This window comes from Cinclus cinclus, chromosome 11, assembly GCF_963662255.1.
Source record: "Cinclus cinclus chromosome 11, bCinCin1.1, whole genome shotgun sequence".
In the NCBI taxonomy this organism is placed as follows: domain Eukaryota; kingdom Metazoa; phylum Chordata; class Aves; order Passeriformes; family Cinclidae; genus Cinclus; species Cinclus cinclus.
The window spans coordinates 7,329,172-7,343,085 of NC_085056.1; the positions used below are offsets into that span (position 1 = coordinate 7,329,172).

At 51.6% G+C, this 13,914-nt stretch overlaps 1 protein-coding gene across 1 annotated transcript in view; it reads right to left on the minus strand.

Annotated features, from left to right (window-relative positions):
* The window catches only part of PLEKHG4 (pleckstrin homology and RhoGEF domain containing G4), an 81,320-nt gene extending 78,214 nt beyond the window's left edge, over positions 1-3,106 (minus strand). Inside the window, exon 1 of the mRNA XM_062499907.1 lies at positions 3,021-3,106. Coding sequence (XP_062355891.1) covers positions 3,021-3,023 — 3 coding nt within the window. The 5' untranslated portion in view covers positions 3,024-3,106. The remainder of the gene's footprint in view (positions 1-3,020) is intronic.
* Positions 3,107-13,914: the final 10,808 nt, after the last annotated feature.

Here is a 13,914-nt window from a genome sequence, read left to right on the forward strand (position 1 = left end):
AAGGCTGTGCACAGCCTGTAGGCTGGTTCAAATTTTACACAGATTGGTTGCAAACAGGGTTGCATTTGAGATGCAACTAGCAAATAAGGCTCTGTGACCTGAGCACTGTGCCTGTGCTCTAGAATTCAGAGGCAGACATGCTGACTATCTTGTCTGAAGTGTCCAGCCATGAGATGCTGACAAGGTTCCCATGTTACGATCTCTTCTGCTAACAAGGTATGCCTTCAGAACCAACTCCCCATGGGGGTAGGTGGCCAGCAGCACTGCCAGAGGGGGCTGTGCTACACGATGCTGGTTTTCAGAAAATAAGTGCTGACAGTCAGCATAGAGTCCTCCTTGGACACCTGCATTGTCTCGCTGTAAGCTTCTACTGTCTTCCATTCCTACATGGTACTAGAATACATTTGGCAATTTCTACAAGGAGATGCCTCGATGCAACTGGCCTGTCACCTGCATTTAGCCATTATTTTTATTGTTACCATGAACAACATGTTCACCTACCCAGTGCTTTTGAAAAGAAGCTGGGCAAAATGCAAGTTGTCAACCTTGTTACCCCAGAGAGGAGGTGCTTTCAAACTAGTTCCATGTGCTTAGGATTATGTCTCTGGACTTTGTCTGTGTTCCAACATCTTGCTCATGGTTTTGGCACAGAAATAAAGAAAGAAGATCCCCAATGCTTAAAGCTCTTTGTGATTCCCAGACTTATTTCCTTCCCACCCCGGGAGAAGACATAACTGGAGGATAAAAGAAAGACCCTATTTTCTGCTGAACCCATCCTCTCTCCTACCAGCATAGAGGTGCCACCAGAACTTCTCTGCAGGAAACACCAGGAAAGGTGAATCCTGGGAATGCCAGGGAATGAAGATAGATTCCAAGTCACAAAAGCCATGGGTGATGGTAGACAAGGTGGGTGATGGGTGAGCAAGGCAGACAGAGCCCAGTCATGCTCCTGCCCTCTCTCACCATGGGGTTTCCACAGCTCCAGAAGTCACTTCTAGTGGAAGTGGGCTACTTTGGCCCAAGCTGTCTCACCCATTTGGCATTTTGGGCATCTCCCAGCTGCCACAACCTTATGTACCCATACTCACATCAGCTCTAACACTGAAACCCCATGAAGAGGAATCACCTGCCTCACACAGAGCAGGACAGCCAGCAGTGGTGTTTTGCCAGACCTCCATCAGGAGCCAAGTCTTCAAGAGTCCTGCAGGCTGTTGGAGGCCATGGAAGGTCTCCTGCAGGCCAGCAGACTGACACACATTCACTGAGATACAAATCTTTTGCCTGCAGGTTTTGTTTGATTTAGTGGGACACAAAAAAACTCAAGTTAATCAGAACAGCTTGGAGGTACAGAGGTACAGTCACAACTTGATTGCTCACAGAAATGCACCTCCCAAAATGTAGTCTGGTCTACCACAGCATTGAGAACAGATACCTGCCATGAACCACAGGTGTCCACAATGTGGCCAGCCCTCATAGCTGGGTCTGGTGCAGCTTGGCCTCTGGTTCCTATTCCTTCCAGCTACATTCAGCTCCTAAGAAGCACACGATCCCTCCTCAGCAGTGACGCAGTCCTTGAATGCCCAACCACCTGGACTGGACATAGCACTCCTCCACACAAAGGCCCCTGCTTCAGACAGCTTTTGCAGCACACATTAAAACACCACCAAGGAGCAGGGCTGAAGCACTTGGGAATCAGAAAGACATCTCCAACTTGAAGGAGCAGAGTAGTAACAGCCAGTCTTTGCCTCTGGCCTCCCAGGGCAGAATTTCACAAGAACTGCTCCTGCCCATATGGTAAAATGCAGCCCTTGAGACTGCAAAGGATGGCCCCAAACCTGTGCAACCCCAAGCAGTGCTTTCCTTTGATTTCAACCTAATATAACCTGCATAGACCAAAAGTTGCCAGGAACACATTAGGCATGGGGTAAGGGAAAGAGGTCTTCTGACTGGGATGGAGAAGCAGAAGTGAGATGCCTCCACAGAAGGATAGCAGAGGAGAGCACACCATGGCTCTGACAGGCATGTGAGGGCAAAGAGCACCACAGGATTCTCTGCAGAGGAGCTGGAGGGTGGTAAAGGGAAAAGACACGGGTCTGTAAACTTAGCTCAACTTGCAGAAGTCAGAATTCAACTCATCCCTTAATGAAAGCCAAGTTTCTGCAGGTTCAGAACCCGAACTTTTAAACGGCAAGTCACTGCCAGGCACAGCAGCAATGTAAGCTGCTTGTCCTCATGGATTTTGTTCCCTCTATTGTCGGGAAACAGCCCACAACATAGCAGGACACCTCCAGGAGATTTGGGGCTGCTGGGCATATGGATCTCAGCCTAAGCCTAGGAGCAAACTGTCAGAAGTTAGACTGGTGCTCAGTGGGATGTCACCACAGGGCCAGAATCCCTCCAGCCACTGACAGCCCAGGGTTGGGCACCTCTGCTTGTTTGCAGGGCAGGGCCAGTGTGGCTGGGCAGGGGATAGCCCTGCAGCCGCTCCCAAGGAGTCTGGGTGCTCTGCTGCCCACTGGGCTCACCATCCTTTCCCCTCTTCAAAGATCCCCATGTGCAGAACTTGACATTGAAAAGGAACGTCCCTGCCCAACTCCAGGGGTTCTCCATATGCCCACCCTGTGCAGGAGAAAAGGCTCTGCAAGAGGGCAATGCCCAGAGCCACAGAGCAGGAGTGGCAAAGAGAGAGGGCAGGAGGAGAGCCCAGCATCCACGCAGCACAAAAGACAAGGCTCTGCCCGAACTGACCCATCCCAGCTTCTCGCTCCAGCGCTGCAGCCCGACAGGCACCTCGCAGGAGTCAGTGCCAACAAGAAGTTTGTGTCCCTGTGGCCACCGCCCAGGACTGGCACCAAGAGTACAGTGTGCCACTCGAGTAACGGGAAATGCCGAAAGAGCCGTTTCCCACTCCCGGCATTAGCGTCGTGCGCTGACTCCAGGCAGGCTGCCCCGATAGCAGCTTCGTCCCGCACAGCCCTGCTCGTGCCCAGGGCAAGAGCCCTTCGCAGAGATTTCCTTACCATGTTCCCGGCCTCCTTTATTTTCCCTCACTTCCAAAAACAGCCTTTTTTCTCTTTTTCCTCCATGTGTGCGACGGGGCGTCTCCTCTCCCCTCCGACGTGAACCACCGAAGCACTTTGAGTTCTGGACTGTAATCCAAGCCCTCACCGCCCCCAGCACAGCTCCAACTAATCTAACTCCTGACACTACCGGGGCTGAGCAGGGGGACCTCGAAGGTTTCTCTGACAGCCAACTCCAGCGCTAGACGGCAGAGGGGCATAGCGAGAGCTGGGTGCCGCATCCCCCAGCCCTGCGGCGACCTTACGGACACGGGCAGAGCCAGAAGCGCTCCCGGGCTGCTCCTTACGGCATCGCTGCTCTCCGCGTCCCTTAGAGCGCCTGGCCCACCGCACGGACCTGCTTCATGCAGACGCGTCGTGGCAGGGAGCTGCCTTCGCCCGGGAAGATCTGAATAACTGCTAGAGGAAAATAAGGCAGGGATCCCGAGAAGGTCTCCAGCTTCCCAAAGAGGTTTCCAGCAAAAGGCTCCCCCCTTGCCTCCTCTCGGCTTGCTTTTCTCTAAGTCCAGGGAAGTTTCTCCACTCCACGAGTTCCCGAGGCACCTCCGCAGGTTTAAATGCCGAGAAATGCAGGGAGAGTGCTCTGAAATATTGTTTTTATAACTTCTAGGAGGAAAACAGAGAGCAGTGACCGCTTCAGGCAACGGCAACAAACTGCATTGGGATCACGCAAGAGATGTAGAGACCTCACCCCCTCCCAAATGAGTAAGTAATTTAACACGGCAAGTTTCTCCACCCCTCCATTAGTTGTTTAAGATGGCCAGGGGCCAAAATACTGCCCGAGCAGTGAGGAAGGTCACCAAACAGGCAGGCAGCAGCCTCCAGAAGTGACAACGGGAAAGGGCAGAGCCACAGAGGCGGAGAGAGAGGAGAGAGGCAGGTGCCGCGGGGCATCCCAGGATCTGCTGACACACAAAGGCTTTGTGTGACGGGAAGCAGGGCAAGCAGGGCGGGAAGCGACACACAGGCAAAAGCTGGGCACGAGATGCAGGGCCTGGGACCAGAAACTGCCTCCCCAGCCTGAGTAGTGCATAGTCTCAACTGCCTCAGTTGGGACTGACCCTCCATCAAGGAGTTCACAGTGCTGAAACTTGGTTGTCCCCACTTATGGGAGAGGTCACACAAACCAATCCATCCCCAAGAGACAGGGTGACTCAGCCAGGATGTGAGGACCTACAGCAGGAGGGAAGACATCTCCTTCTCCTGCATGGACAAGCAGAACAGCACAGGGCACTTGCCTGCTGAACACTGAGCAACTGCTACCAACACCTCTGCTGCCTTGGCTCAAGGGGCAGAGTCCCACAGCCTTCCCAAATCCTGCTCCACAGGGCCAGCAGCAGAGGCCATGCTCAAGACCACCTTCAGGTACTCCTCTCCCAGGGCGGACTGACAACAGTTTGCCCTAAAATCCCTTTGCATATGATAGCCTCATCACATGTTTCCAGACCCAACCAGCAACTGGGAGTTTGAGCAGCCCCGAAGCCAGCCATTCAATCCACCAGCTGCTTGCTGTGCTGCTGCGTTTCCTTAAGCAGAGAGATGTCCTGCTAAAAGGGGCTGTGACACTGACAGTGACCAGAGCTGAGCAGCTGCCTCACTGTTCAGCACCTGGCTCTCACAAAGCCCATGCTTTCAGAGGCTCCCCCATGGCCTTGATCAGCCTGTCACCTTCTCCCCACAGCAGCACTGCCTCTGCAGCCAGTGTCCATGTCAGGTGACAGCAGTTGCTAATGCCAAATTGGGTGAAGGAGAACGTCCCTGCTGCCTCGAGTATGAACAACCCAGCACAGGCACAACCTAGTTGTTGTCATCTGCAACAACTAATTTGAGATCTTAGATCTTGTCTTTGCATGCAAGAGAGCCTTTCTTTCCCCCTCAGATTCATATCAGGAAGATGAGGAGCATGGCTTACCTCCCCAGCAGAGCCACTGACCACAGCTTTCAGGGTCTGTACAAGGCTACATTTGCAGAGTAGCTTTGCCCTTCATCTGTTCCCCCAGCACATCTCCCAGGCAATGAGCATGGCTACATTTGGCTAACCTTTGCAAAATCTTCCTGCAGGTGCTTGCTGGGAGTCTCCCTAGGGACTAGCCCACTCCCAGAGAGGAGGGAGCACAAAGAGTAATGTCTCTGCAGCATGCACATGACTGGCCATGACAAGCCTTGGGCTGTCAGAAGTACCAGGCTATTTCTGTTGGAGGCATATCCCTATCACAGAATAAAAGGAGGTAGAAGAGATCCAACATGCCTCTCATATCCAGATGTTTTATGGAAAACAGCAAGAAACAGTTTCATGTACTATTTCTACAACTGCAGCATTACATGTATGTTTCCTTTCAAGAGGCTAACCCAAACTGCAGAATCATAGAGAAATCCTGAGCTGGGAGGGACCCACAAGGCTCAGACCCAATTCATTTTTATGTACAGGACAACCCCAAAATTATACCACGTGTGATTGCACCAGTCTTGCACACAACTATTTTTATCCAGCAAACAGGTCACTGCAATTACCCAGGGGTCTGCAGGGGGACCTGATTCCAAATAAAGATCTGGAGTCTCAAAAAGGTCTGGTAATCAGCAGCCTGGGTAACAAGCCTAGGCACTATTTCAACAGGCCAAAGCTCCTGCTCCTTCAGGGGGGCTACTGCACAAGCCAGGAGCTACCTCAGCTTTGAAACAGAGATGTGCTCCCCAGGCAGCACAGAGAGCAATGCAGAGCCAGGTAGGGCTGGGACATCCCCAGAGTCCATGGGCAGGAAGAGGATGGAGCAGAGAACCTGCTTCCATGCTGTTACTGAACTGAGCAGTTCTCCTACACTCTGACATTTGGCAGCAGATCCAGGGTGAGCAGCTTTCGGCTTTCCTGTCTCCTTCAGGTGGCTTGCACAGGCTTGGGAGCACAAGGTGGTAATCTCTTTTAGTTCTGAATTATCTGTCAAGCCACCTAATTCCAGCTCTCTGATGGCCAGAAAGAGAAAAGTGATATAGGAGCTTGCAGCATTCTCACAAACAGATGAGGAAGGCACCATAGAGGTACTCAGAGTCTTGTTCCTATCCCATTTCCCATGACAATAGAAAGCTCTCCACAAGCTCTCAAGCCGACACCACTCAGAGGGATGCAGGGAAGTTGGCAGCGCCATTTATAGAGGCTGTCAAACACAAGAGCAACTTAGAGCCCAATCACACACCTCCTCTCTTTCCTACACTGCACTTAAAGCTCAGGAGCACCTTCCCCCATACGGATTTCCAGGCTGAAGAGCCTGAGTTCAGCTCACCCCTATCCCAGTCGGAGGCAGTGACGTGATTTCCTCTGCCATGGCACAGTGCTAAGGGGAACATCGCACTGCTGTTTACTCAAGGCTGTATCCTAATATATATTTCCTTTTTTTTTTTTTTAATTGCAAAGTGTCCTTTCCCTCTTCTGCATTGTAGATCCATTTCCCACTCAAGCACATGGGAGACAGCTGTAGCTAGCACTTCAGTGGGCGTTAAAAAGCCCCTCTTGACTGAGGCTGACAATGCCATGCTTGTTCCCAGCACAGTGTCACTCTGTCTCCTCACAGGAGCAGCTCCTCACTCTTGCGTGAGGCCTGCGCGTTCCTCAGGGTTGGTTTAATTGCTGAAGTCACTGCAAAAGGCTGCTGTCGTCCATGCTGGCAGAGATCTGGGTGCCCCAGCTTCCCATCCAGCAGACCCAGGTCCTTTGCGTGGACGGAGGGGCAATCTCACACCAAGGGGTCTGCTTTGGTACCCACCTTCAGCAGCAGCTGACTATCGCTAAGCACAGCCTGTCCTAGAGGTGAATTACAGTAAAAAGGCAGTGAATGCTGACATTAGGAAGGATGGGAGACAATCTTTGAAGGCTGTGGGGCCCCGCCAGTGTTGAAAGAATAGGAGGTATAAGAGGGATCAGTACAACTGTTCTGAAAATTTCAGAGGTTCTAATTTCAGACCTTCATCTCTTTTCTCTTTCTTCCTTTCTTGGATCTGGTTTCTGGAGTTGCAGTATTTCTCAAGTGCCTAAAGCAGTACCACAACCTAGAGCTGGGAGAGAGCGCAGACAGAGGTAGGAGGCAGGGGAAGGACCTCTGTCTTTGGGTCACCACTTAGCAGAGTTCTGCTTATTTTCAGTTGTGCAAATCAGGAAATGCTCAATTCTTTTATGAATAGAATTCAGCTATGCTGGAAGCAACACAAGACAGATGTTTCAGATGCCAGATAAGGACAACTCCTGACCTAGGGGAAGTTGTGCAATATGGATGTTAGCAGGATGATTACATTACTGTGGTGAACAGCTCTTAAGAAAATACCCCCATGAGCTCCATGTTAGCTTAGAGTGATCTCTGGTGCAGTCCTCAGCACAGTATAGGGAACCTCCTGTGGCCACAGAGACTTCTGAGGATGGAGATCCTGGGAATGGGCTGTGGTAGAGCACTGCTCCAGGATATATGGTTCCTGCTAACCCATTGATAAGTGGATGTCTCTGAATCTACTTCCAGGCATCTCCTCACCAGACTGAGGTATCTCCACAGACATAGCAGTGCAGATATCCCATGGATTAAGCTGTACCCTGAAAGGAAAGGTATGTTACCATCCCACCAAGCTATCCACGATGACCCCTCATAGAATATCCTAAATTGGAAGGGATCCACAAGGATCACTGAAGTCCAGCTACAACCCTGTACCTCTGCAACTTGGCAGCCTACAAAAACAGAGGAAGCCACCAAAAAGCAGCATTAGACCCCACCTAGAACAAGTCTTAGAACCAGTAATAGATTTTGCTCAAAACAGGGTTTTGCGAAAGAAAGGCAACAAGTGATGCCGCAAGTAGAGCTGCAAGCACCCCTTTGTACCACTTACACTTCAGGAAGGAACTAGCTCTCTCCCCCCATTAGGGAGACAAGAACAGGTTGTATGCAGTTTAATAACATTTAAACCTTTATTTCAGATCACAAGTAAAGCAGGTCTTGGCTTCACAAAAGCACATCTTGGTTTAACTAATTAATTTGATAATCCGCTATTTGCAATCCTCAGGAGACATTCAGCTTCTAAAGCAAGTAATTACCACTAAGTGGCAACCTCTTTGTGAGGCCCAGTCTGATTAGGGAAAAAAATTTCTTAAGCCAGAAATATAATCACGGTGTGATTTCCCAGAAGGACTGAAGGAGAGACTACATAACAACAGCTGGTCACGCTCACCATCTGAAGGAACAGAAGCAACTCAATTACTAAGTCTCCAGCTACAATTCAAGATGTTGTTCAGTGCCACATGCAACCATGGCCTGCAGTTAACCATCAGGAAGTCTTACAGGAGGTTTTTTTGTAGGGACAGAAATCAGGAAGGTCCCACTTGGGGAGCTCAAATACCATGTGTGCCACAAGGGAAATAAGGAGGAGGATTTTTTTTTTTTTTAATTCACACATCAGGCTGGCTGCAGCACATATTGAGAGAGGTGATTCTCCCCCTCTGCCCTCATGAGCCCCACCTTGGAGTACTGCATCCAGATCTGGGGTCCTCAGCACAGAAATGACATGGACCTGTCAGAGCAGGTCCAGAGGAGACCACAAAGATAATCCACAAAGTTGACAGTCTGAGAGAGTTAGAACTGTTCAGCCTGCAGCAGAGAAGGATTTGAAGAGATCTTAGAGCCCCTTCCAACACTCAAAGGAAGCTTAAAATAAAAAGAGGGGAGTTTTTATTCAGGCAGAGAGTGATAGGACAAGGGGGAATGCTTTTAAGCTAAAAGAGATTTAGATTAGGTGTTAGGAAGAAATTCCTTACTCAAAGGATAGTGAGGCACTGGCTCAGGTTGCCCAGAAAAGCTGTGGATGCCCAAACCTGGAAGCATTCAAGGTACACTTGGACAGGACTTTGAGCAACCTGGTCTAGTGGGTGGCATTCCTCCCTGTGGCAGGTTGGGTAGAACTTTGAGCTCCCTTATAACCCAAACCATTCTATGATTCTAAGTCCAAGCTCATGGTGTGCAATCCTACAGAGAAACAATGCAAGCAGGGGAATATCAGCCTTACAGCCTCTGCCCAGATATGAAGGCACACCTTGATGACACACAGTGTCTTCCCAGACAAGCCAGCTGGACTCAATACATGCAGAGTACTTGCTGGTTAGACTAGCTCTGGGCTTCCCCAAGTGCCCAGGTTTTGGCTCAGCTGGCATCAATCACTGCCAAAGTCCACAGGACAAAGTCCTTCTGCTGCACTCATCCAAGACACCCATCTCAGTCTGAGCAGCTTTGGGCTCCTTTAACTTTAGGCCAGGGAGGGGACACACAGAGGTGCCCCAAGGCCTTATGAAGTGGCCGTGCTGTACACCACTTTCAGGTTAATGCTGTTACAACAGGCTCCAGAGACTTCTCCTTGAAGTCATGAATGCAGCCAGCACAAGGTAGGAGCAGGGCTTGGATGGAAACCCAGCCTCCTGCTCAATCAGACACCATCCCAGTGCACCCACACCGTGAAGGTGTTTCCCCACTGCAGTGGGCTCCCCTCTTGCGTGCTGGGTCTCAGCATTCTCGTGCTTTTAGTACTAAGCAGGTGCACTGGTTGGCAGGATGTGACCATACTGGAGAAAATACCCCAATCCCCCACAAGAGCCTGTAGGACACAGAGCCAGGCAGGGACACACCTCTGGGAATGTGAAGTCAAGAGAGCTTAAATGGTTTAAGAGGAGCTACTTGTCTGTCCCCCTAGAGTTTAGGCATTGCCTGCCTTCTCCAAGAACAAAGTGCTCTTGGCTTAGAAATCCAGCTGTGGTTTCAGGACTACTGTTTCAAAACTCACCACAGACTCTGAAGAGAAGAACAGGTCAGCTTTTTCTGTAGAGCAGCCTAAAAGCAATCCATCTCTCTCCAGATCCCAAGTATTTAATGGCACAGAAGAGTCATCTGTTTACCTTCCCTTCTGGCAGTGATGTTGCATGCCATTTAGCCCCACAGCACATGTTTACTGTACTCTCTGAGACAGCATGTTCACCTCTGAGCTAGACGTGCCAGCGGGCACCCACACCCTTCCTGCTCCGACCCCTCTCCCACAGACAAGGGAGTCATGGAACACAGGGTAACACACTACTGCAAATTTCATCCTCAGTCACAACTGCCAGGCCTGCTCCTCTTTCCATGTCTGTTTGGCAGAGTAAGAATTGTGATGACAGACAGACATCCCCCTCCATGGCTCCACACTACCAGGAGCCCCCCACTTGTGTCTCTGCTCTGTGCCCAGTTCATGCCTGAGCAACCAGTGCCCATGAGACATCTGCCCAGCCCGCACCAAGGGAAGTGGGTACATCCCTTGGAGCATGTCACTGAGCACCAACCATTACCAGCCAAGGGCTGGGACACATTTCTGACCTGAAGACCCATCCCTTCTCTTCCCAAAACCAACCTAAAACTAACTATGCCCTGCTAGGAGGCAGGGTTTGCAGCTCTAACCAGGGGAGGCAAGAACCCCCTCTCCAACCACTGGCCACAGTCCCTGCTCCACAGTTTGGAAAGCCAGGGCCAGCTCCCACATCCTACCTGGGGTGACAGTCTGATCCAGGAACTTTGATCCCCTGAACTGCTATCCCACTGGGTGTACACTCTGCCAAGCTCCCATCCAGCCCCTCCGACCCTCCCAAACCCCACACTTACAGCCAGCATTTGCAGAGCCTCTACCCAGCAGATCCCAGCAGATCTTGCAAACCATTCTCCCATGGCAGAATGTCTCCAGAGAGAAGGAAAGCTTTCACCTGCCTGCAGTTTGCTTTTCCAGAGCAGGCAGGCAGGCAGGCAGGCAAGCAGCTGAGTTAGCTCAGCACTCCTTAGGGCAGAGCAATAGCCCCAAGATGCATCTCCAGCTCCAGTCAGTGCCTTGGAGAACAGCATGGGTGTTCCCTGGGACCAGCTGTAGGGGTGCCTGTCACAGCTGCGCTGTGCTGCCCACTGAACTCAAGCAGCCCCACTGTGAGTCCTCCAGGTACTTCTCAAAGTACCCTTAATTTGACTGGTATTTCCAACAGGGGAATGATAACCTGCTCAGGTCTGATAGTTTTCCCAAATACAAAAGATACCTGCTTTGTCCCCCTCTAGTCTTGCCCAGCTGGTAGCAAAGGGAAAAGATTTCAGTCCTCCAACAGCTCTGCAAGACTTCAGGCTGACGTTCAAGTCACTCTGCAGTGGGCAAAGAGCAGTTTGGGGTCAGGGTTTTCTCCCCAGGGGAGTCTAGAGCCAATTTTGCTGACTGCAGATTCAGAGCTCTGAGAATACTCCTTATATGCCAGGGAAGGGCTGGTTTGACATGGATAGGAGCAGTCTGCCATGGAACATCCACAGCTGGCAATTAGAGGAGTGAACCTCAGGGAATGCCTACAGCAAGAATGCCAGGCAGGAACACAGAGCAGGTGGGACGCAGGGCACAGTGAGGAGGTGGTATGATGTGGATCATAGCTGCTGTACCAGGGACCCTTTGTTCCCAGTGTGGGCTGGAGGCAGAGGAAACATCAGGAAGCAGCACAGGACTGACATGATGTGAGCCTGGTTCCAGCAGGGATGGGCACCTCCCTTCCCTGGCACCAGGGCTGGAGAGCACCAGCAGGAAATATGATTCGATGTCATCAGCAGCAATAACAATGTGCCTCCTGAAGGAGATGAGCAGCTTCCCTTTCAAAGAGGCAGGGCGGAGGGCTCCTGCCTCCCGACAGCAATCTCTCCTCTCATCCTCTCACTTGCCTTTCTTCCATAATGTTGCTGCTCTCTTCCTCCTTGCAGAGGGATCTTTGCTTCCAAATCGAGACAGGGTAAGGGCATCTACAGAGCAGCCATGGGAGAGTTTGAGGAGGCTTAGACCCCTCTGGAGTTCAAACAGGATTGTTAGACTGGGGCCATGAGCCTTTGGAAGAGGGACAAGTGGGTCAAGAGCTTCCTCACCACCACAGAAACACACAGGTGCAAGTGTGTGTTCTTTGCTGCTTTTCTTTCTTTACAGAATCATACAATGTTAAGAAGTTGGAATGGACCTTTAAGATGATTCTGTCACAATCCCTCTTGCCATGAGCAGGGACATGTCCCATTAAACCAGACTGGTAAAGGATTTATCCAACCTGGCTTTGAACACTTCCAGCATTGCGACAACTACCACCTCCCTAGGCAGTATCTTCCAGTGTCTCACCACCCTCACAGTAAAATAAGGCTTTGGTTTTTGGCCATATTTTGCAGCCCCTGCCTGCGTTTGGTGCCGGGCGAGATGAAGGTGTCTGAAAAAGAGAGTGTGAGCTGGTGACTGACTGAACCTGGACATCAGGAGAGCGGGACAGAGCTGGGCAACAGCTCGGGCTGGCACACCAAAGAAGGCCTGAAACTACCACATGTATATTTTATTTTCCCTTAAGTCTACCCCGTCACGGAATCCGCAGGGCTTTCCAGCGGCGCTCCGCCGCACCCCGCCCGCCGGGGGCTCCCTGAGGGGGCGCGGCCGCCATTTTGGCGGGGATGGGCGAGGCCTCGGCGCAGGGCGACACCTGCCGGAGGCGCTGGGCAGCGCGCCCGCTGTTCCGGCCGTTCGCCCCTCCCGCCGCTGCTCCCCCCTCCCGCCGCTCCCGCCGCCGCCCTCCCCTCCCGCCGCTCCCCCGGCCCAGCCAGCCCCCGCCCCTGTCCCTGTCCCCGTCCCCGTCCCCACCCTCGTCCCCACCCTCGGTGTGTCACCCTCGCCGGAGGGGAGATGCTCCCCTACACCCCCGCCCCCCCGATCCCCACCGCTTTGGGGGCGGTTTGTTTCCCTTTAAGCAAGCGACACCCCACGTGGAGCCGTATTTATAGACAAATCCGAGCACTGCGAGGTAGCTGCCTGACTTTTTTCCCCTCTTCATTGCACTCCTCAGTCTGTAATTTCCTGTTTGCTTCTAAAGCTATTTTTACTAAGGAAAAAGAAAAAAAAGTGAAACCTTTTTAACAGTTCTATTTGTTCGCTAGCAGAATAAAGCAAAGATCGGAGTGAACCTAGCAGGGATCATGGATTAATTCCCTGGCAGCAACCTGTCCCACCAGTTTGCTCCACAGCCCTTCCATCCCAGCACTTGTGACTGGTGCTCCTTCCCCAGCCTGCTCCCACCAGCCAGCCCCATACCACAACGTGAGAAAACTTACTAGCCTTCATAGTTGCTTCTTTTTTATTTCTTTCTCTGTCTTTCTGAGGTACCTTTCTGAAACTTTTGCTAGCTTTCTCCATAAATAGAAGAGGGTAGGGATGTCTACTGAAAATAGGTGTATCTGCATGCACAAATGTGGTAGAGAAGAGAATATCCTGGCCATAGTAGGACTGGAACTTCTGACAGAGCAGGCAGGACCCAAATATCCAGGAAAAATCTGGAGAAGGTGACTCCTGCACAAGTGATACATGGTCCCAGCACCAGCCCTGCCTCCAGGAGGGTTCTCAAGGCAGCTCTGAGCCTGCAGCTCATCCACCTGCCTGTGAGAGCTTCAAAGACCCAAAACTGCCAAGGAGCCACACACGGTGAGGCCCCAGGTGGGTGCACAGCCAGAAGCTGGCTCGCCCCAGCCATCCAAGGAGCCAAAGCAACGCTTTAAATGGCTATCCAACTTCATCAGTGTGGGCTTAGCTGGGCTTCAGGAGGCAAAGCCTGTGTGCAGGCAGGGATTGCCCTGCATTGCTGTGATAGAGGAAAGCACAGATACAGCATAGTAGCTGCAGAGTTTGGTCAATACCAGCACCCTGTGGCCTTTCCAAGCCCTTTTTTTCCTGGGCCATTTGGGATGACCTGTGATCTTGATGTAGACCAGACCAACTAGGCCGGTGGTCACATCCCCAAAGTGTCCTCAGAACC